The 24,137-nt window shown below is 38.7% G+C and overlaps 1 protein-coding gene and 1 pseudogene across 3 annotated transcripts in view; one reads left to right on the top strand and one right to left on the bottom strand.

Moving 5' to 3' along the window:
- Nucleotides 1-20,355, bottom strand: part of Ccdc73 (coiled-coil domain containing 73) — a 100,268-nt gene extending 79,913 nt beyond the window's left edge. For 2 of the 3 annotated variants that reach the window (XM_021263991.2, XM_021263989.2), the window contains exons 1-2: nt 20,222-20,348; nt 6,565-6,717 (exon numbers count right to left, since the gene is read on the bottom strand). In XM_021263991.2, the coding sequence (XP_021119650.2) occupies nt 6,565-6,702 (138 nt within the window). In that variant the 5' untranslated portion in view covers nt 6,703-6,717; nt 20,222-20,348. Of the gene's footprint in view, nt 1-6,564; nt 6,718-20,221 lie in introns of all 3 variants that reach the window. The other variant, XM_021263981.2, reaches the window with a different exon arrangement.
- On the top strand, nt 2,653-5,800 carry LOC147827956 (COP9 signalosome complex subunit 8 pseudogene; annotated as a pseudogene).
- Nucleotides 20,356-24,137: the final 3,782 nt, after the last annotated feature.

Here is a 24,137-nt window from a genome sequence, read left to right as displayed (position 1 = left end):
AGATTTCCTGTAGCATACACATCTTCCATGTTTGTATCAATTTGACTGTTGTTCCTTTAAAAAGATGGCTCTTTTTCCTCTTGTGGCTGCTGTTAAGACTTGCCATTTGGTTTTCAGTTTTATGCTGTATCTGGGTGTGGTTTTCTTTGCAATCACCTTACTTGGGTTTCACAGAGCTTCCTGAATCTGTGGGTGGTATTTTCATCTATTTTGAATATTCTCTACTGTCACCTAGTTCTCTAATCCTGTCTTCAGCTATCTAAATCAGCTGTTAAATCTACTGAGCTGGTTGTTTTTGATATTGTATATTCACTTTCAAAATTTCTATGTTTCATATATTTCTACTCTGGTAAAATTCTCTGTCTGCTACTCTACTTTTCTCAATTTTCTAACTCCTTCAGAGTATGCATCATAATAACATTAAATGTTTCTAAATATTCTAGTTGAACTCCAATATGCAAATCACATGCAATGTTGTTTTTATTCTCTGGTTTTTCTATTGGTGTGGATCATATAGTATCTCTTGGCATGCCTAATACTTTACTACTTTTAGCTTTTTATTATAAAAATTTTCAAATTTCAGAAAAGATCAAGAGCACTATGAAGAACTTCCTTTCCTAAAACACTCAATAGCTTCCCAACATGAAAGCCCATTACCAGAAATGACTACATTAATAACACACACTCGTCAGTCAGTGGTCACTCCCATCACTCTATCAGTTCGCCGGTGAATGATCACCGTGTAGCTGCTATTCAACCCAGACACAGACAACAAAGCATGAAGGTATATTCCTTTCTTCTTTCCCAGACTTATCAACCTGAAATTTTACAAAAAAAAGAATAAAAAGGAGGCCAATGAAGATGAAAACACAACTGAAAGACAAGAGAAGAGAAGAAGAGAGAAGGAAACAAGGAGAAATGGAGGGAGGGAGAGAGACAGGGAAGAAGAAAAACGATAGCACTGCAAGTGAAATTCGGCTGGCTCTAAGTGCAGTTCTGGAAGAGAGAGCTACCCATCTGAGGAACAGCGACGTGCACCAGACGAACTTAGACACAGTGAACTTACTGCCATAAATGAGGAAAATGATTGGACAAAAAGGACAAAGACATCTCTGAGAAAGTAACCACAGCAAAGTCATCATACTGAAGAAACTCTCAAAGATATTTCACAATGCTGAAAGCACAAAGGATAAAACACAGGAAGCCAATCCAGCCTGGACAGGCATATTACAATATGCAAAAGCAGAGAAACAATGCTCACTCCATCCCTAAGGTACACAACAAGAGTAACGCAGGCACTGCTCAGACAAGCTTCACACAAATTTTACCCCAAAAAACTTTATTTCTTAACATTTCTAATGTTTTAAATTATTTATTATTTATTTAATGTACTAAACACTTTCATTATGTTTTTTTACTTCCAATTGTAATTGAAGACGCTATATAAATGGTTTCACAAATATTTTTAACATTCACAAAACAGACCATAACTTTTACCACTGTTTCTTTTTCTTTCTTTCCTTTTTTTAAACTTTTGAGTCAAGGTCTCACTTAGCTGCCCAAGCAGGCCTTGAACTTGGGATCCTCCTGAATCTGTGGGTGCCAAGTACGGGAATTTTATCATTGATTTTTAAGATCACTTTGCTTGGTCTTAGCGTGTAGTGTCATTTGTATGGGCTCACACTATCGCACTGCACACTGACAAATAGAGAACTGTAAAGAGAAAGAGTTCCTGTAGCACACACATCTTCTGTGTTTGTATGTACCTACCTCATTGTTTTAATAGCTACACAATATTCCACACATCTGATTCTGTTATCTAATTAGCACATCAAACTACTCCAAAACTTAGCAATTTAAAACAACAACAATAAGAGAATACAGGGGATAAACCTTTCCTTGTCTCTTTCAGCATCCACCTATTGCACTCCTTGGCTCGTGGCCCCTTCCTGCATCTTCAAAGCTCTTCCTCCAGTAAGGCCAATTTCCCTCTGCACGTCCCTCTCTCTGACCCGGATTCTTTTGTCTCTCTTCAGAAGTGCCCTCGTGATTGCACTGGGACTGCCAACATAATCTAACTGACTTCCTCTCACAATGCCACATCTACAGAATCCCTGTCATCACAGAAGCTAACATGCTCACAGGTTCTTAGAGTCAGGCTGTGAACATCTTTGGGTGCTGTGATTCTGACACCATAGTGGTTATACAGGTGTTCACTGTGAAATTTATTGTGTATGTTTAAAGTTTCCTAAGAAAATATTGGGAAAAAATTAAAATCCAAGAATATCAATAAAATGTTATCAAGGCAAATGTGAAAATCAATAATTTGAAGGGAGAAATTTCCCTCCTTTCAAGAAAAAGGCTCCCTTTTCAATGAGGAATTTAACTGAAAGCAGTATTTGCTCTCACATTTGGATATTAAAAACACTACTCCTCCTCCTCTGCTACAGCGTTAGAGGCACTCAGATGGGGCAGTGTTTGACCTTCCATGGGGGGCTTCCCTGCAATACAGCCTCTAACCAAGGCAGCCTATCCTAACCCTGGCAAGAGAACCATTTACCTTTACACCAAGAAGGCTGGAAAGTACCAAAATCTGAATTTGGTGTGTGCCCAGGTGGCCCAGGAAGGATTCACACCATTAGCCCTAACGACCTTTTGAGGAGGTGTCAAAAGGAAAAATAGGGTGCCTAGTGGGGTCATCACAGCACATTGCCCTGAGGGTCAATCTGGAGTCTGGTCTGGAAGTTGCCACAGGAGCAAGACCAGTGGGGAAGAAGCCAATAGGGGTGATGGCGGAAAAGGCCTTCAGTTTCTAAAAAGTGCTGGATCAAGGGGAGGACTCAAGGCTCAAGAGGAACTGCCACAAGCCCAAAGTATGGTCAGCTTCTAGCCTTGTATTTGTTCCACAATGACACGAATAATGGAAGATATCTTTGGAAAAGGCTGCCACCTGCTAAATAATCTGCAAATTCTGAACTTGGAGGAAATTAGTAGGACAAAGAATCTGGTGTAGAGATTTCCCTAGGAGCTATAGGACCATCATCGGTCACCAGTGGTCCAGGAAGGTGCAGCCAACTGTGGAAACACTCAGAGATGATGCAACAAGGAGCCAAGCCTTTGCCCTGGATGCTCAAGTATACACCTGGGTAATCACTGCTGAAGTTGCAGCCTTTGCTGGACTTCCTGTAGAAGAAGCAGTGAAAGTATCTTGAACAAGCATGGCAAGGGGACTCTGCACAAGAATGGTTTTCTCCAGTTGCAGGGCCCTGCATGTTCCCTTTAACAGACTTATTCCCTTGTCAGAGCCCACCCCATGGCTCCAATCCCCCCTGAACAGCAGTTAGCCAGGCTGATGATTATGTGGCTTTCCTTGGAAACTGACTCGTCATAAAGTTCAAGATCTACCTTCAGAATCCTGCACACTGACAAATAGAGAACTGTAAAATTTTTATTTTCAATGTACTGGATGGATTAAGCACCTTGGCATTCCTTATGGAATATGTGATAAAATGCCATATATGATATAAAGTATACCATATATATTTTGTCCTTAAATATTATGCCAAATAGTTGGAGCAATTCTCATTTTGTACAATGTAACAATTTGGTTGGAGCTGTCAGTAGTCTGCAGCTGGTGTATGTACCCTAGTAACTTATGAATAAGCTCTCCTACCTCCTGTAGACTCAGGGCCCTCAGGTGTCTTCTCCTGGCCCAGCGAGCACACTCTGCACTCCCACACCCGAAGGGGTGGCTGTAGTGCTGCATCTGGGGCGGGAGGAGGGCTGTCCCCAGGGCAGTACCTGAACTGCTGGGATTGTGATGACCCTTGGGAGAATAGGCTCTCTTTTATTCCCACCTCCCAAGAATCACTAAGGTAGAATACTGAAATGTAGCTGAGAAACAAATCAACATTTCCTGAGTAAACCAGTTTGTTGATGTTAGATGTTCTTCCAGTAGTATGAGTATACCCATTGCTAGCAGAGGATGGCTTGCTATGAAAGTGCAACTTAGAATGGTCATGAGAAATAGTAAATTCAGCTATCTCCCTTCCTTGGAGATATCTGTTAAGATATCAAGTGTGGAATGTATTACATGGGGAAAGAAGCTATCAAGATAAGCGATACACTTTGTACGACTTCCCCAGCCTGATGGTTGCCTGTATTTTTCTTTGTTTCAAGTTCTACTTTTGAAGAAATGTTGAACAGGTCTTCATTCTTTGTGTGACAGCCCTCTGAAAACTGATGTTATTACATTTTCAGATTAAAATGTCCCTTAGATCATTTATTCTGCATTCAATAAATATTTAATTGAATTCTTGGGGGGGGGGCGCAAAACATGTCAGTAAGCTTACAGTGCAGTCCCATGTGTGCTAAATGTGTCCATGACAGGATCAAGCATGCTTTCCTTATCAAGGAGTGGAAAATCATCCTGAAAGTGTTGACAGCACAAGCTGAAAGTCAAAAAGCTAAGTAAAATGAAGTTTGGGGGAATATTTTTAAAATAAAAACCAAAAAAAAACATTATTCCTTTGCTAACCCTAAATTTTTCAGAAGATTTCAAAACAGAAACATTCCTTTCAAGTTGAAAATATAAACGGACCAAAACAGAATGTATGAAACACAGTAAAACAACATAGCCAGGTGTGGTATACACATCTGTAATTCCCACACTCTGAGAGGCTGAGGCAGAAGGATCCCAATTTGGACCCCAGCCTGGCCAACTTGGCAAGATAGTGTCTCAAAATAAAAAAATTTAAAAATTGTACTGCTCAGCCATAAAGAATGAGAAACTGGAGACATGAGTAACTAAGTGGATCCACACTGAGGCTATATTCTTAAGTGAAATAAATAGGACACTCATGTAAATATCGAATAGTTTCTCTGATGTGAAAAAATAAAAGTGTAAATAAGAATCAAAATGTATAATTGATATTGTGAAACAGGAAGAAAATGTCTAAAGGAGTAGGGGAAGTAGGAAGGGTAGGGGAAAGGAAAGAAGGGAAAAGAAAAAATATGAGAAAAGGAAAAACATGGAAACAAAGTCTTTGTAAATAGGGAAGGGTGGAGCAGGTGAAGGGAGGGCAGGGGAATGGGGAAAAAAATAAGAACCAAGATACATCATGTACAGGTACAAGAGCCCAATGACGAATGTAACTGTACTGTATACCTAAAATGTACCAATAAACTAAATGGAAAAGAAAATTTAAAAATTAAAAGGGCTGGGGATGTAGCTTAGTGTGAGGGCTCTGAATTCAATCCCTAGTACTGCAAATAACAACAACAGAATATAAAGTATTAGATAACGACCTAAGGTTCAAAAAAAGTGACCTTTTAAGCCAATTCTGTAAAAATATTTCTGTATAATGCTTATCCAAGATACCCTGTGGCAGCAGAATTTTTTCTTTAAACTGATTTTTGCTACACTAACAAGTAGCTTTAGATAGGATGAACACTATATTATTTAAATTTTCTTATTATACCAATAAATTCCAATAATTTTAAATTCCAGAGCAAAGTTCATCTTATAATAATGTTTGTTTCAGATCTTTGTCTCACACTTATATCTTATTTTAAGGCAGTCACCAAATTCTATCAATTCTTCTTTCTGCCTCTTTTGTTCTGTCTTCCCAGTCCTGTGTTAAGTCTCCCTCTCCTCATCTTTACATCAGTGTGCAACACTCTTACTGTATTTGCTTCTGTCCTATACCAGCTCCAATCTAGTCTACACAGAGTTAACAGGTATTATTCAAACTTAGATCAATGCAATGAACTTGTAACTGAAATGCTTTTCATGAGGGGATTTGCACAGCACAGACCTGCTGAAACCAGAATCTCTTACAATTATACACTAGATAGCTCTTCTTAAAACCCTGAGTTATCACTTAAAAATAAGGACATTTGATTCTGCATTCAGAATACTTAATCCACACATTTATTTTATCACTCACTCATGTGCTGCTTTGTTTCATTATATAATCATTTCTGGGTGCCTATCTTATACTTCACAAAAATATAATCTCCCAAGAGCAGCCACACTGTCTAACTAGTGCTATCCATACATTCCCAAAGACTCAATAGTAACGGATCATGAAATATTTAACAATCTGAAAATCTCTTTCTATTATTTTACTTTAGTTTCCAAATTTTCTTATTTCCCATTTCCTGATTATCAGCTAGTGTGTGTGTGTGCGCGTGTGTGTGTGTGTGTTACTGGAGATCGAACCAAGGGCCTTTGCATTGAACTACAACCTCAGCCCTTTTTATTTGTTTAAGACTGAGTCTCACTAAGTCACTAGGTTGCCCAGATTGCCCAGGCTGAGCTCAAATTTGTGATCCTCCTGCCTCAGCCTCCTAGATGCTGGGACTGCAGGCCTGTGTCATTATACCTGGCTGAACATCAGACTTAATCTGTCCTATGGTCTTTCACTTCATTATTTGGACTGCATATTTTCTTTCTAAGTGAAGGGTTATTTTGTTAGGTATTTTTTTCCTTGAAAAACAAAATTTTAAAAACTGGAAAAAAACAAGCTCTCCAATTAAAATTTGTTTTCAGAAAGACCTTACCCTTCTCATACGCAATTCTTCCAACGCCTCCAGTAAACTTGTTTTGAAATCTAACAGCTGAATGGAAAACATTGTCTCTGAAGAACTCTGAAGAGTAAAGGCAGATAGTGATGACTCGGAGTTGAAATCATTCTCCATCTTAACATTTATTTCCTATAAAATAAAATGCTTTAAGTCAAAAATCATTCATATACATTTTCCAAGTAAAAGCATAGTTACCATAAAAATTTAACAACCTGAATTCCCCAAAAGGAATGCAACTACTAAATAATACAAATATTTCCTAATCAAACTTTTTTTAAACGTAACAACCTGTATCCCGTAATCCTCCAGGTTACCACTTGACAGCTTTGTTATCATTCCTCCTCTAATCTTCATACAAAAACATTTAGCAACAACAGTCCTATTTCTCCAGGGTGAGGCCTTTTCTGGTACCACATTGAGTAACCTTGGGGACCACATTTTCTGCCCCTACACACCAGACTTCTCCAGGCTGGGTTCCTAAACTGCAGGCAACGCTTGGCACTTCATTAGTTGCTTCATGCCTAGAAGGATACATTCTCTCCAAAAACCTCACCTTGACATAAAGCTACTTTGTAAGGATGGTGTGAACAATCTTTAAACTCAATAAAATTGGAAGAGGCATGTGGTAATGGTCTTTTGATTTAAAACAAAGGTATCTAAACATCTTTTCAACCCAGAAAATATATGACTCAAGCTGCAAAAAAAAACCCTTTTCAACTTTTCAATTTAAAGTAATTATTGATTCACCAGTAGTTGCAGTCACTCAGTCACTCAGCCTCCTCCAGTGTCAGCAGCCTATATAACAACAGCACAATATAAAAACAGGTATCTGACACTGGAACACTCCACAGAGTTTACCAGGATCGTTCAGTCACACATGCACTCATTGTATGTGAGTGTGTGTGTGTGTGTGTGCGCGCGCGCATATGCATCTTTATGCAACATATACAGGTACATGTATAGTTTGTTTATCACAGCTCCATGTCTATCGTGTACAGCTTCAAGTAACTACCGTACAACCACAATTCAGATACAGAATTCTCACTCCAACACAGCTCCCTTGTGCAGCCCCAAATTAATATCTTAAACCCCAGGCAAACACTAATCTTAACCTGAATTGCAGAAGAATGCGTTAGGAAAATTTGTATTATGTTGGATGGTGAAAGAAAGGTAAACCTTTTAATCCAATTTAAAATGCTTCCAGATTGGTAATGTACTTAAGAACCCAGCAAAAGCAAACATTCCCTCTAGAGGAATGCAACTTCACTGTAGGTATTCAAGGAATCTTCACAAATAATTTTTCAAGGACAATGAGTAGAACACAAAGATGACCAGGCATGGAAGGAGACATGGTATTATGGGAACCAGCAGAAAAAAGTAAAACAAATATACATTTTGGGGATTCTGACATCATCACATCCAGCCTATATAGCAACTACAATATGTTTAAAGGAAGTCAAGCTTGAGACTATGCAAAAAAAAAGCAGTGATTTTAGATTTAGTCAAATTTATAGATATTCACCAAAGTATATAATCAAAAACAGATAATTCATGTTTTTCAGAAGATTGTCTATATAGATAGCTTATATTTTGGCTCCAACCCAGAAGATTGAATATAGCATGAAAAATGAATTAGTATACTAGAAAATGGCCCTGTAAAGTATCTAAATGCAAGAGATAAAAAAATTAAAAGTACAGATGCTGGACATGGTGGCACACACCTGTAATCCCAGCTCCTTAGGAAACTGAGGCAGGACAATCACAGGTTCAAGGTCAGCCTGGGCAACTTAGTGATGCTCTGTTCCAAAATAAAAAATAAAAAAATGTTGGGATGCAGCACAGTGGGTTTGATCCCCAGTGTTGCAAAAAACAAAAACAAAACAGAATAAAGGATAAGAAAAAAAAAGAAAGAAAGTGAAAATCTGTAATACAGTTCCAGAAAGAGAAGAGAGAGGGACAATGTCTATATTTTTGGCTGTAGCCCTGATGATAGAGTAAAGATCCACAGCATATCACAGCCTCTCCAGGACATGGAATCGAGGCACCTGAAAAACAGCAGCTTAGCAAAAAGCAAAAGAAGAGCTCCAGGAATCAAGAAAGAACTGACAGGGAAACTGAAGAAAAGACAGAAAAAAGCAAAGCAGTCTGGGATGCTAACCCCAGCTCCTGGGGAAAAGGACGTGGCTCCACAAGCACAAGGTAAGCTCAAGAGGGTCAGCATTACTAGAGCCAAGAAAAGCCTATGGCCACCATAAGCTGCAAATGCAGTGTGGGGTTTTACTCTGAAAGTGATTCCTTCCACATGGCAGGCCAGAGCTGGAAAAGAAATCCACTGCAGCGCCAATCATATATGGGAGTGATATCATCAGGAACCATTTTGAGAATTCTCCTTGTTTAAGACTGAGCTACTCCAGGTATCAGAAGTCACAGAACAATCATACTTCAGGGTTTCTGGAGTCACCATATCACAGTGAGTGGGCGGGAGACGGCCACATGAGACAGTCTTGGAGAGGGAGCAGCCTGGTCACAGATCCCTTGAGAAGTTTAAGTATCTATGAGCTCAGGCTGGGAGGACATGGTGGTCCCACCCTCTGTGATAAGAAGCCAGGTTGGTCCTGTGTAGTTTCCTAAGGAGGCTGGGTCTGAAAGAGCTGGCATTAAGTGCAGCGAACCACTTGACCCCCTCCTGCTGCCTACTTCCAGGACAGAGCTCAGTGGTTTGTTTCCTTTCCCCATGTGTCAATGTGTTCAAGGATACGCCTTGGTTTAGATGGTTGCCACATACCAGGGTGCATGGACCAAGAGGCCTTAGGCTAGACTAAAGGAGGCACCTCACATGTGTATAAGCCATAAAGCTAGGAAGAGAGAGCAGTGACTTGGAGCACATAGAAGGCCACAAATACTAAAAGCCACTGGGATGAGTACAACCCTCAGACAGACAATACTCAACATTCACATGAAAATTAATAGTATTATTAAGCTTTATGAATTTTTAGCTATTTACTCATGCTATTATTGCTGAATTCTTTTCTATTGCTAATGGTGGTATAGTGGAAACAAAATAGGCCCTAATTGTGACTCACTGTCCCTCACCTGCATCTAGTGGATTCCAATACTATGGGCCGTGGAAGAAACTACTCACCCAAACACATGAAGGAATTCTTTGACTCATTTCTCTTTTTTTGTTTGTATTTTGGTGGTGTTTGTTGATTTGTCCTCTTTTGCTTTCATTCTATTTTCTTATTTTTATTTTCTTTTTCTTGTTTACTTCTATTACCTTTTTCTAGTTCTATTAACTTTTATACTGTTGGTGAGAATGTACTAGTGCAACCACTATGGAAATCAGTATGGAGAGCCCCCAGAAAACTAAAAATAGAAATTTAATTTGACACAGCTATATTTCTGGGTATCTTCCCAAAAGAGTTGAAGATATCATATTACAGTGATACATGCATACTCATGTTTATAGCAGCATAACTCATAATAACTAAATCTTGGAAGCATTTGCACCTAACAATGGAGCACCAGATTACATGGAAAGACCAACGTTTCTCCAATGCATGCTATCATCATCTTTGTCAAAATCGGTTGGCTGGAGAGGCATAGGTTTACTCCTAAGGCTTTCTGTTTCATTGGTCTGTGTGTCTGTTTTATCCCAATATAATTGCTGTTTTCCTTTTGTTTCTAAGTTTGTTTTTCTGCTTTTGCTTTGTGGTACTGGAGACTGAACCCAGAGCCCCACACATACTAGCAAGTGCTCTACTACTGAGCTATATCCCAGCCCATTCCATGCTGTTTTGATGACTGCAAGTTTGAGTGGTATTCTGAAGTCAGGTAGTGTAACGCCTCCTGCTTTATTCTTTTTGCTCAAGAAAACTTCAGTTATTCAGGTGTGTGTGGAGGGGGGTTCCATATGAATTTCGGGGGGGGGTTCTAGTTCTTTGAGGAATGTCACTGGTATTTTGATATGAATTATACTGAATCTGTAGGTTCCTTTTAGTATGGATATGTTAACCATTAATTCTTCCAATCAATGAATATGAAATATCTTTCCATTTTTTTGTTTCCTCTTCAATGTCTTTAATCAATGATCTGTGTCCTCTCTAGATTTATTAATCATGTCTTGCACTATGGGCACAATCTTTGCTGTTATCTGAGAAATTATTTCTGATTTCATTTTTTCCAGATCCTCTTTTGTTGCCAGTTCAGAGAGTCCAGGTGGTTGAGTATCAGATTGTTCCATCTTGTTTCCCTTTGGGGTTTCTGTAGGTGATCTGGAAGGCTGTTTTTGAGGCTTGTTTACATGTCTTCTCATTTCCCCAGGGAGGGGGGGTGCTTCTGGCGCCCGCACAGCTCACCTTCTCTGCCCTAGGAGCCTGGAATGGTGGCGGGGGAGCCTCTTCCTGGGCGCTGAGGTTTAATCAATACAGTATTTTTCCCTCTAGAGATCTTTTGCAGCTTTGGTTAAATTTATTCCTAGGTAACTGGGGGGATAGCTATTGTATTTTTTCCATTTCTTATTTGCCTTTATACTTGGCAGTTACTTTTCAAATGCTCCAAAACTGTCACAGCAATTTTTCCATACTTTTTAATACATCAGATTTTTGTCACCACTCTCCCACATTCTTTGATTCTGCTCCTCCAAACAGATCTGCTTAACCAAATGCCCAACTACTGTACTTGATTTTGCCTTCAATACTTTCTTGCATTGAAACCAGTTTCCTGATTCCTATTGCCTTTGCTTTTTTCTCATTTTGAAAAAAAAAGTAATCTCCAATAACTTTCCATGAAAGAGTAAATTGGAGGTAAATTTTTAGAGATGTAACACTCTACAAATTACTTTCATCTAACATCATGCTTAACTGACAATTTGGCCTCAGTTGTTAATAGTGCCTGCCCCATTCTCTATTCCCTTTTAGTTGGACACTGGATCACCTATTTCGAGTTTCTAACTTTCTTTTCTTTCCCATTCTCTATCTTATCATATTTTTGTTCCACTGTTTAAGAAATCATCTCTCCTTTATCTTCTAATCATTTTGTTGAAATTGTTCATATTTTTCTGCCCAGTAGCTCTTTCATGTTAACAGTGGACCCTCAATTTACAACCAACCTGACACACGAACAACTTGGGTTAATTAGGTTAATGGAAGATTCATCTGCCTCGTGTTATCTATAGCATGTATGTAGGTAAACATTCAGATCTCAGCTGTACTGACTTACAACCAACTTGAGTTACAACCAGCCCTCGGGAACTGATCAAATTCATAAGTCAAAGGTCCCCTGTATTATTATAGGTTTTTCCCAACAGGGTCTTAATTATTTTCTTGTCACTGAGACACAACACCCAATTCCCACAACTTGAAGGAAAGGTTTATTTTGGCTCATAGTTTGTAAAGGTTTCAGTCCACAGCCAGCTGGCTCCAATCCAGGGTGGCATGGCAGAGAGGCATGGCAGAGAGGCATGGCAGAGAATTGCTCATGGCATGGCAGGCAGGAAACGGAGAGTGATCAAGGGAGGAGAGGCAGATAGGCCCTTCTGGCCACACCCCCAGTGACTCACCTCCTCTGATCAGGCTTCACCTCCCAACATCACATTTAGCTATAAGCTCATCAGTGGACTAATCCACTCAAGAGTATCTCACCCCCATGAACCAATCACCTCCCAAAAGCCTCACCTAATGAATGCATGAGGCTTTGGAGGAACATCTAGGTAGAAACCACAACAAATAGCATCCTGTTTTTGTTTTAGGGATCTCTCTTATCTAGTGATTATTCTTGTATTTTTACATATTATTTATATTATTTAATAGGCACAAATTCCTCATGTTTCATATCTACATCCCTTTGCAATGTGATTTTGTTACTCCTCCCACCCACATGTATAATCTATTTCTTTGCCCCTTTGATTTTAGGCCAGTTTTATGACTTGTTTTCATCAACAGAATGTGGCAGAATTGACCCTAAATTCCAGAGTATTGTCTTCAAGAGGTCCTGCAGTTTCTGCCTGTGAACTCTTGCAATGCTCGCCAGAGATATGTGGTGAGGAAGCTTGACATGGAATGTGAAGAGAGAGACCCAGGAACAGTACTTTTCCACCTGAGCTTAGCCCTAAGCAAACCTATCAACTGGATAAATTTGTGTGAAAGAACCTACATGGAATCAGCAAACATCCTAGCCCATCCACAAAATTATGAGAATTAACAAATTACTGTTTTAAGCTACTAAGTTTGGGTAGTTTGTTACACGGTAATAGGTAACTAATACAGAAGTTAGTACTGAAAAGGTCTAGAAGGCTCCCATAGTAAAAATCTAAAAAGATGTGGCAATAGCTTTAGGACTGCATGAAGGCAGAAGCTGAAAAGGAAAAGGAAGGAGAAGGGAAGGCAGGGAAGCTGTTTATGGAAACTGGAAGAGCACTGAAGAAACTAACTTGAAAACTACTTTTAAGAAGTTTACTAAATAGTATATAGATAAAGCAAATGCAACAAATGTTTAATAACTGGTGAATCTAGATAAAAGACGTAAAGGCATCATTCTGTTATTTGAATTTTTCTAAGGTTTAAAATTTTTTAAATAAAACAGTGGGGAAATGGAATGACATATTATGATAAAAAAGATGGATTATGTGAAGTACTGGCAAATGCCAGTACATTATGTGAGAAGCTAAACCCTTCATAAACTGCAAATGAGAATATAAAAGTGTGCATCCAGTTTGGGCACACACCTCAAGTGGCAGAGCATTTGCTCAGCGTACACAAGACACTGGGTTCAATTCCTAGCAACACACACACACATACACACACACACACACACACACACACACACAGAGTTGGGTTCACTTTAAAAAATAGTCTCAAAAAGTTCATCATAGCTGGGCTGGTATAGAAGTGAATCATCCATCTCCTATTCTCTTGTTCTTGTGAGTTAAAAACCATTTATGCATTTTTAAACAATTTTAATAAGAGTAAAAAAATGTAGTCAACCCATCATCTTTAACTTAGATGTTTCTACGTTTCTAACGGGATTTCAAAATTCACATTTTATTTAATTATATAAGTTCTAGTGTGTATAGAACAATAAGTTGTTCTATTGCTGGTCCTCAAAAAATCATAATTATTAACTGCACAGATTAGCTGACTGAAGAAATATTAATTCACTTCCTAGCATATACAGAACAGAGATTTCCCAGGATACAAGCTCACAGTCCAGTTGGAGAAATAGACATGGAAACCAACAGTGTAGAAGGAACTAAAACAGAAGCATATATAACATATCTATGAAACTACAGGTGGAAACCAATTAATCTCTTTCACAAGGCCTAAGGAGGGTGTTATAGAAAAGATATTGTCATGCTGGGTCTTGAATAGATCCAACAAAGGCTATGGGGAGAAAATTAACATAAGCCAAATTCTATCAATTTACCAACAGAACTATCTACCTGATGGTGTTACCAAATCTAGATGATTCTTTGCCACTCTGCTTTGGAAGCCAGTGTTGCTGTTTTAGTCACTATCACATCTTCCAGAATCCACCAAATGTCTGGTGCATGGAAGACACTGAGTACAGTACATCTTCTTTCGGCTGGAAAACATACCAAATCTACCTCAGCTTTAAGGCCCATGTACTTGCTGTTCTTTGCGTCTTGAGTGTCTACCTCCACATCTTGGCACAGAACTTTCTTTGTGTTTTTCTAGTCTCAGTTCAAACGTTACTTCTTCTGTAAGCACCACACCTAATTACTATTTAGCACATTATCCTGTTTCATTTTCCTTAAAACACTCACCACTATTCAAACTTTTGTGTTTATTATGTCTCTTCCTTTTCCATTTTGTGAGGGCAGGAGCCCATCCATGCTGGCCCTGCCATATCTTCAGCACTTAGCAGAGGGCCTGATATGCCGTAATACAGGAGATTAAATAAACATTGATTGAATATGAAATGAATTACCTCACTTCAGGTTCTTGAAGGTGTTTAGTGACCACTGCTACAGGCACATAATAATCAACAAGCAACAGACTGGGAATCAGCTGATATTAACAAATCTGTTCATAGGTAGCCATGTAATTGCAGATTCCGGAATATCTTATCTCTAAATATATTTCCAGTCCAAAGTTCTCTTATGTGACTTCCACGTGAACCACTCCCAATGCCTCTTCAACAATCTTAAAAGTACTCACTTGTATTTTTAACCCCCAATTTTTTTACATGTGTGTTCAATTTATTACACTTAAGTGTATGGTCTTAAGGGCCGGGGATTTAGCTCAGTGGTTTTGCCGCCTGCTGCACAAGCACAAGGACCCGAGTTTGATCCCCGGTACCAAAAAACAACAACAAAAAAAGAGTATGGTCTTAGACTGCATCCATTTACCTAGAAATGTCTCAAGTTTATCTTTATGGCTGAATAGTACTCCATTATATTTTTTTAAACACATTTTTTTATCCAGTCCTCAGTTGATGGTCATTGGCATTGTTTCCAAGATTTAGCTATTACAAACTGTGCTGCTATAAACACCAGTGCGCATATATTGCTGTGATATGATGCTTTTAATTCTTTTGGGAATATATCCAGAAGGGGATAGCAGGGTCAAATGGGACCTCTAATCCTAGTGTTTTGAGGAATCTCCATACTGATTTCCACAATGGTGGCACCAGTCTACACTCACACCAACAGTGGAGAAGGGTTCCTTTTCCTCCACAGCCCCACCAGCATTTGTTGTTGGTTGATTTCTTGATAACAGCCACTCTTTCTGCAGCTGGAATTTCAGTATTGATTTAATTTGCATTTCTCAAATGACCAGTGATGCTGAACATTTTTTCATATATTTATTTGCCATCTGTACTTCTTCATCTGAGAAGTGAGTATTCATCTCAGATGCCCATTTTTGGATTGGGTCTTCAAATTTGGGGAGTCTGCTTTTTTTTCAATTCTTTACATGTTCTAGACATTAGTTCTTTGAGGAGCAATGGGCTAAAATTCTTTCCCACTCTGTGGGTGGTCTTTTCACTCTGTTGGTGATTTCTTTTGCTATATGAAAGCTTTTTAATAAGATGAGATCCCAGATGTTGATTTTTTGTGATATTTTATGTGCAGTTGGGGTTTTGTTCATGAAGTCTTTGCCTACACCTATGTCTTCAAGAGTTTTACCTATTCTCTCCTCTAGCAGACTTAGTGTTTCTCTTTTAATATTTAAATCTTTGATCCATTTCTATCTTAGTTTAATGCATGGTGAGAGACTTGGGTCTAGTTTCAATCTTCAGCATGTGGAAAGCCAATTTTTCCAGCACCACTTATTAAAGAGGCTATCTTTCTTCCAGTGAACATGTTTGGCCTGTTTGTCAAAGATAAGGTGGCTGAGTGTGTTTGGGGTTGTTTCTGCATCTTCTAGTCTGTTCCACTGATCCTCAAGTCTGTTTTTGTTGTTTTGTTTTTTGCCAGTACTATGCTGTTTTTATCACAATAATTCAGTAGTATAATTTGAAGTTGGGGATTGTGATGCCCCCTGCCTTGCCTTTGTTGCCCCAAACTGTTTTTGCTATTCTAGGTCTCTTCTGGTTCCAAATGAATTTTAGGCATTGTTTTTCTAATTCTGTGAGGTATGTTAAAGGTATTTTGATTGGTATTGCACTAAATCTGTGTAACAATTTTGGAAGTATGGCCATTTTCATGATGTTGGGTTTTCCTACCCAAGAGGAGGGATATCTTTTCATTTTCTAATATCCTCTTCGATCTCCTTTTTCAGAGTACTGTAATTTTCAATGTAAAGATCTTTTATTTCCTTTGTTAGATTGATTCCTAGGTATTTTTTTATGCTATTGTGAAAAGTATTGTTTCCTTAATTTCTCTCTCAGTGAGTCTGTTATTTGTGTACAGGAATGCTATTGATTTTTTTTTTTTTAATACCGGTGATGGAACTCAGGACCTTGTGCTTGCGAGGCAGGCAGGGGAACCACTGATCTAAATCCCCTGTCCCTGCTATTGATTTTTGGGTGTTCACTTTGTGTATAGCTACATTACTGAATTTGATTATTAAATCTAGAAGTCTTTTGGTGGTGTTTTGGAGGTCTTCTATGTAAAGTATCATGTCATCTGAAAATAATGGTAATTTAACTTCTTCCTTTCCTATCTTTATTCCTTTTCTTTCTCTTGTCTAATTGTTCTGGCTAATGTTTCTAGAACTATATTAAATAGGAGTGGTGATAGTGGACATCCTTGTTTCTGATTTTACAGTGAAAGCTTTCAATTTTTGACCATTTAGTATATTGTAGGCTGTTGATTTGTCATAGATGGCTCTTATCAAGTTGAGATAAAGACCATCTAAATTTTCTGTAGGGTTTTATCATGAATGGGTGTTGGACTTTGTCAAATGAATGCTTTTTCTTTGTCTACTGAGATAATCGTGTGATTTTTGTCTTTGGCTCTGCTGATATGGTGTATCACATTTATTGATTTGCATATGTTGAACCATCCCTGCATCCCTGGGAAGAATCCTACTTGGTCATGGTGTATACTCTTCTTGATGATTTGCTGCATTCTGTTTGCCCATATCTTATTATTTTTTGCATCTATGTTCATTACGGAGATTGGTCTGTACTTCTCTTTTTTGGTTAGATCTTTCTCTGGTTTTGGTATCAGGGTAATACTTGCTTCCAGGAATAATTTGGGGAGTACTGCTCCCCTTTCAATTTCATTAAAGAGTTTGGAGAATAGTGGGATTAGATCTTCTCAAAACTTCTTGTAGCATTCAGCAAGGAAACCATCAGGACCTGGGCTTTTCTTTGTTGGTAAGTTTTTAATTACATTTTCAACTTCATTGACTGATATTGTTTAACCCCAAATTTAAAGAATTAAAATTTGTACTTTTTCTTCTTCCTCAAATCTTTTTAACTCAATTTCTGTAAGTCATCTCATGTATTTTATTGACTTTCCAATGAACATTCAAAAAATCTTTCACATTCTCTCCCTCCCTCTCCAGCCCTGCAGCTCATCCTTAGTCTTAATCTGGTTCTCTTTAATTTTCACTTTCTCTTTCTCCTTCATTGCCTAAATCAAATCTCTGAATGGACCTGCATTTTTCCTTCTAACTGGTCCTTGGCTTCATTCTGCATCACTGTTTCTGTTATCCATCTAGTTAGACCCTGACTACCACAGACAGGAATTTTCATCACCTCTTCCTGTATCGCTTCATTTAATCTTCTCTCCCACTTCAATCTATCCTGCATATTTTGCATATTTTCTCCAGAACTATTTTACAAAATACCACTTAAATCTCATCAATATCCACATTTGAAAGGGCTCCTTTAGTATACAAATCAAAACCAAACCTGATTCTTAAAGAGTACCCCACTTTTCAACTTCTTAATCTTCTTTTGCACCCAAAAGACTCCATTAGTTTCCCTACTGTCTTCTATCAAAACCATGCTCCCTCCTACCTCTGTACCAAAAGGAACCCCGCCCCAACTCCATTTATGTAAACTCTAACCACCTTCTTATGCCTGATGCCAGACTCCTCCGGGAACACTTCCCTGACCTCTGTAAACCACACTGATCCCTCCATCTTCTACATCCCTCTCATACCCTTAAATTCAACACTATAGTTTAACAATTAATTGCCAACTGATTTATGTGTGAGCAATCTCCCTCACTACTAGAATGCTTCTTAAAAACAACTATCATACTCTCCATTCATTCTTTCTTCCACTCCCATAGAATTTAATACAGTCATAGCAACCAAGTAAGTACTCAATAAATCACTCTGTAATTACCACTAAATATATACTATGACAAAGCAATTTCACTTACATATTTTTTCCTTTGATCCTAAATTATGTCTCTGAAATTTGTAAGGTATTTCTTCCGACATAGCATGAGAAAAAAAATCATTAAATTTACTCATAAGGCCTAGACATGAGTAAAAATCTCACTATTTTGTCACCTGTGTACCTTGGGAGGAAACCCTAGTCTTTTTGAGACTCTCAGTCTTACAATAAACTTTTGATGCAAAAAGACAGGCTTATATTTTAAAAGGTCAGCACTACTGATGGCTTAAAACATATTTTTAGCTGAATTAACAATCACAATGAGGTAAATTAATAATTCTGAAGAGAATATAAGAAGAAACTACAGCTATGTCTGATTTCACTTTCTATACTATTGAGACTTTCAAAAATATTACATATAATATTTAAATATTATTGTTATGAGAAAACTATACTTATTTAAATAGATATTATCTATTGCTTATATTCCAACATATTACAACAGACATTTAAGAAGAGCTAAAGGGAGGGTGGAAGACGAGAGGAGGGGATTGAAAAGAATGAAGATGTGCTAAGGCCAACTCCCCAGATGAATGTAATCACTGTGTTCTGCAAACATGAGCTGACCAGGGCCGGGGAGTAGCTCAGTGCACTGCGCCTGCTGCGCAAGCACAAGGTCCCGAGTTCCATCCCCAATACCAAAAAAAAAAAACAACTACTAAACAACAAAATCAGTGAAATAGGTAAGTGATTTCAGAAGTGTGATCTGTGGACCAACATCATCATCAATACCTAAAACCTCTTAGAAATGCAGACTCAGGGCAACCTCAGATCTACTCAGCTAGATAGGGCCAGCAATCCCATGTATTAGCAACCACTAATGTGTGGGAACTGTGAACCAAATTACCATGTAAATGTGATACCTACAAGGTCATTCAGATTTAGATCTTATCCAGAAAAATATTTTTAATTCCCTTAACTTATCAAACGTTGACTGAAAGGGCAATAAGCTGCCTCAGCAATGTAAATGAGAAACTCACTGACAGCTGTCACCACAGAAAATTGATGCTAAGTACTTACAAACTTGCAAATATTCCCAAAATATGAATCAGAACAAGTGATTAAGAAAATTGTTTCCTCACAGGGCGCACTTTTAAAAATTATCAGAGTTGGGAGTGTTATGGAAGGAGCAAGCAAGCATGTGAGAGTCAATCTCTCATCTTCACTACGCCAGCATTTAGTTGTAGCCCAAGTTGTCCAACTGCTGTGGTAGGTAGGACACTGCACCCTGAGCAGGTCACAGGCTTGGGCACCCCAGACTTTCAGTTCTGTAAACTGTCCCACACCACCTGGGAACACCAAAACACCCACTGCTGGCTCAACTGGTCCAGAGGCACTTTATCCACTTGTCTTTATGCACTGCTCAAACACTGTGTTACCAGTTTCTAACAGTGCATGATAATGGGTGGAAAAAAGTAGAAAATACTCATCTAACCTCTTCTGCCAATTCATTGAGTGGGATACTTTCCCAAAGCGTAATTCAAACTGGCTTTGAAAAGAAAAGTAAGTGTATTGCTTAGTTTGACTAAAAAGTGTAGAATTAGATTTGGCATCAGATCAGTAATGTGGCCAGCACCTGATTGTTACTCTTCACATTTTTCTGTGCTACTTCAATCCCCAACATTGACTACATTTCAAAGGCTATCGGTCAGTTAGGCGACAGCCAAGACCAGACTCCAAGCAAGACCAAGACTGTAAGCTCTACACATCCTTGGTCCTTCCTGCAACAAGGAGAGTCTGTGTCCTGACGAAAGTCTTGGGGCTCCCTATTTAGGCCCGCTTGGGTAACATTCCCAGAACTGAACTGGTAACTAACCTCAGGGTGTTGATGGAAGCACAATTCCACAATCTCAGCCTTCACCACTGGACATGAATCAACCCAGGTCAGTCTCACAAGCGCCTCAGGCCTGAGGGAGTGAGCAGGAGGGTTAAGGGAAACACGAGGTGCTGTTGTCAGAAAAGGAAAAGCATGTATGTAGATCAGTGAACACTGCTTTCCATAAATCTCCAAATAAGCTAAGACACAAGATTTTAAATGAATGTTTTTCTTCAGATTAAAAGTGAGGCTGCCCGAGTCAATCCCTGGTACAAAAAACAAAAAAAAGTGAGGCCAGGGTGTAGCTCAGTGGTTCCGCTGCCTGCCTCGCAAGCGCAAGGTCCTGAGTTCGATCCTCAGCACCAAAAAAACAAACAGATTAAAAGTGAGTGCCCTACTAGTAATCTTTAATATTGTATATTAAAATAACATTTTTCACCTTATCAGATTCACAAAAGTTTTTTTAAAATTACTTAGAACTACCAAAGGAATGGTGGAAAAGACATTCAAATAGTTCTGGTAGAAACAGAAGCAATCTTTTAAAAAAATTTACAATGTCTCAGTCATGAATACACAGATCCACTGACTCCACTTGTAAGAATCTACTCAAAAGAAACAACTCCTAAATTCAGAAAGTTTCCTGTTGACAAGTGTTTACTACTAAATACTTATTAATAAAAATAAGGAAAAAATAGAAACAACCTAAATACACAGTAATAAAAAAGCAGTCAATTATCACTATCTAATGGAACATATGCCTGTCAGGCAAGCACTTTATCATTAAGCAACACAGAGCAGAGAGCTGAAGATCAAAAGACATTTGAGGGAAAGTGTCTAAATTCAAAGATCAAAACAAACAAAAACTAAAACAACAATTCAGAGGAAGCAAAGAATAAGCCGTGGGAACTTTTACAAAAGAAATAGTATTAGTATTCTTATTAAGAAAATGTCACCCTAAAAGGAAGATTCACAGAAAGAAACAGTTCTTTCAATAATTAACAGAGTAGAAATGTTAAAAACCAACAGAAGAGTTAGAAGACAAATTTGAAGAACTCTTAGCTGGGTGTAGTGGTATGTACCTGTAGTCCTAGCACCTGAGCCCAGGAGTTGGAGGCTGGCATGGGCATTATAGTGGCAGCCTTTCTAAAGGGGGCAGGGTCAAGGATGGACAGAAAGGAGGGAGGGGAAAAAAGAAAAACACTCCTGCCTCGCAAGTGCAAGGTCCCAAGTTCTATCCCCAGTACCAAAAAAGAAAGAAAGGAAGAAATCTCACAAAAAGCCAAAGAAAAAACTGAAGAAAAAAAGGCTTACAATATTAGAGAATTAACCCAAAAGTTCCAATAATTGTTCCCTAGAAGTCCCAGAAAGAGATGTACTGATAAACTGGGAAAAAACCCAACAATTTTCAAAATCAATTTTCCCAAAACCAAAAATTACGATTTTGTACATTGAAAGAATCCATCAAGTGCCAGCACCAAAACACATCATGGCAAAATAACTGCACTAGAAAGAACAGAAAGGGCCAGGGATGTAGCTCAGTCGCGCCATGCCTGCCTGGCAAGTGCAACGTCCTGAGTTCAAACCCCGGTACCAAAAAAAAAAAGAAACAACGGAAAGATCCTGTAACAGTGGTGGTGAACGCAGAGACCTGTCAGCACGGGACCCAAGTTTCCCCAGCAGCTGAGCATCAGATAACAGTTGTTTTTTTCTAAGCTAAAACTTCAGGACTCAGGTTTAATTGCAGTGTTGGCACTTTCCCATAAATAAATGGGTTGGGGTTGTTGGGCCATTTGGTCTCTAAAAGTTTTGCCATCACTGTCCTATAAGTTTCCAGACAGGAAAGAATTTGTTCATAGAAAGGACCACAAATTACACTGGAGTTTTCAATATCCAAAATGGAAGCTAGAATAAAGAAACCAAGACCTCCATCTTAAGGGAAAATGATTGCCACACTGGAATTTTACCAGCTATGCCAAATGTGATGATAGAAGGTATTTTCAGCCAAGCAGTATCCAAAACAATTTATGTTCCATGCGCTCCTTCTCAGAAAGCTACTTAAGGGTTTCTAAGACAGAGGAAAATAAGGGATCCAAGAAATAGAGCATCCTTGTCTTGGTCTCTTCAGGGTGCTGTTATAAAACACCACAGTCTGGGAAGCTTATAAATAAGAGAAATTTCTTTCTCAAAGTTCTGGAGACGGGGAAGTCCTACACCAAAGTGCTGGCAGATTCAGTGTCTGGTGAGGTGCTGCTTCCTGGTGCACAGACACCCAGCTTCTTGCTATGTCCTCACATAGGAAGGAATGAAGGAGCTCTCTGCAGTTTCTTCTGTAACAGCACTAATCTCATTCATGAGGGCTCTGCAATCCTAATCCAAGGCCCCACTTCCCACTACTACCATATTGGGGGTAAGGGTATGAATTGGGGTGGGGGGCACAAACACTCAGTCTACAACAATCCTATGGGAGAAAGGAGAGGAACCTGAGGATGGTGAAAGAGGAACCTGAGATGACATCTGTGTAGCAAAGGGAGCCCCCAGGCCAGACTGGAGTGGATCAGCAGGCTCTGACAGCCACTCCCTCATCACAATGAAATTAACGGACTCCTGTTTTTAAACCACAAGTAAGAGTTTTACTGAAGAGTCAGAGGTTGAATTAATAATGAATACATTAAAAAATAAGCAATGAGGAAAAGTAAGACAGCCCAAGGTGACCAGGGAAAATAACCACAGGATACGAAAATGGTTCAGCTATGAATCACATTTACGTAGTCATAGTGTAAATACTGATACAATCAAGAGTAGGAGGTAATTATACAGGGAGAATGGCTGACATGCGAAGAGGGAAAGGTTAGAGCAAAAGATGGAAGAAAGCCACGTCACTCTTCATTACAGGAATTTGCAACGGCTGGGTGTGGTGCACACTAGTAATCCCAGCACTTTGGGAAGCTGAGGCAGGAGGACTGAAATTTTGAGCCCACCCTAGACAATTTAGCAAACTTAGAAACATCTTGTCTCAAAATTTTAAAAATACAATAAGGGACTGGGGAGTTAGCTCAGTGGTTCCACTGCCTGCCTCGCAACCACAAGGTCCCAAGTTCGATCCCTGGTACCAAAAATAAATTAATTAATTAAACAAAATAAGATCTGGGAATATAGCTCAATGAGAAAGCTCTGGGTTCAATCCGCAATAGTGCAGAGACAGGGAGAGGGAAGAGGACAAGGGGGTAAGGGGAGAGAGAGGTGAAGACAGAGACAAGAGACACAGAGAGAGACAGACAGAGAGATTAGGTACAGTGTAAAACTTAAAATTTGAAATATCAAGACCAATGCTAAGGATATTATTTAGAGATATGCAAGTAATCAGCTAATATAGTTTAAAGTACAGTAATTGGTCTGGAGAGGAGAGAATGCCAGGTGAGATCCCTACTTTTCTGAACAATCCTTGCAAAAGAATGAGTGGTTTTGTTCCCCTTTTTTATAAAAAGTATAGACAACTTCTGTAATGGAGGGGGAAACTTTATTGCACGCTTTAAGTTGGTTCAGAACACTTAGAGATATATAAAATCAGTTTAGTTGCAAATAATATTTCTTATATAAAACAGATTAAATTAGAATGTATCAGCAATTTTCACATATGCTATTTTATAAAGCTTTCGTTTTAATTATATGTAAATATATATATATGTATATAGATCATCATGTGAACTATATTTCTGTGGGTCACTGTCAAAAAAAGTTCTATATGTTGTTACAGACAGCATGATAAGGTGAGAATTATACCAGTCTTGAAGTTTTGTGGTGAAATATTATCTTTGGTATGTGCTTTTAAAAAAGACACGCATTTTTGCAGATTCCTGTAATAGCATCCACAACACATGTGAATTAAATTTTTTTTACCCCTCTAGGTTTCAGCCTC

The sequence above is a fragment of the Heterocephalus glaber genome, unplaced genomic scaffold, assembly GCF_053883595.1.
Source record: "Heterocephalus glaber isolate CG9 unplaced genomic scaffold, H.glaber_assembly_v1.0 deba00001428, whole genome shotgun sequence".
Taxonomy (NCBI): Eukaryota; Metazoa; Chordata; class Mammalia; order Rodentia; family Bathyergidae; genus Heterocephalus; species Heterocephalus glaber.
The sequence above is the reverse complement of the archived record's forward strand: the minus strand, read 5'-3'. Positions and strand labels throughout refer to the sequence as shown.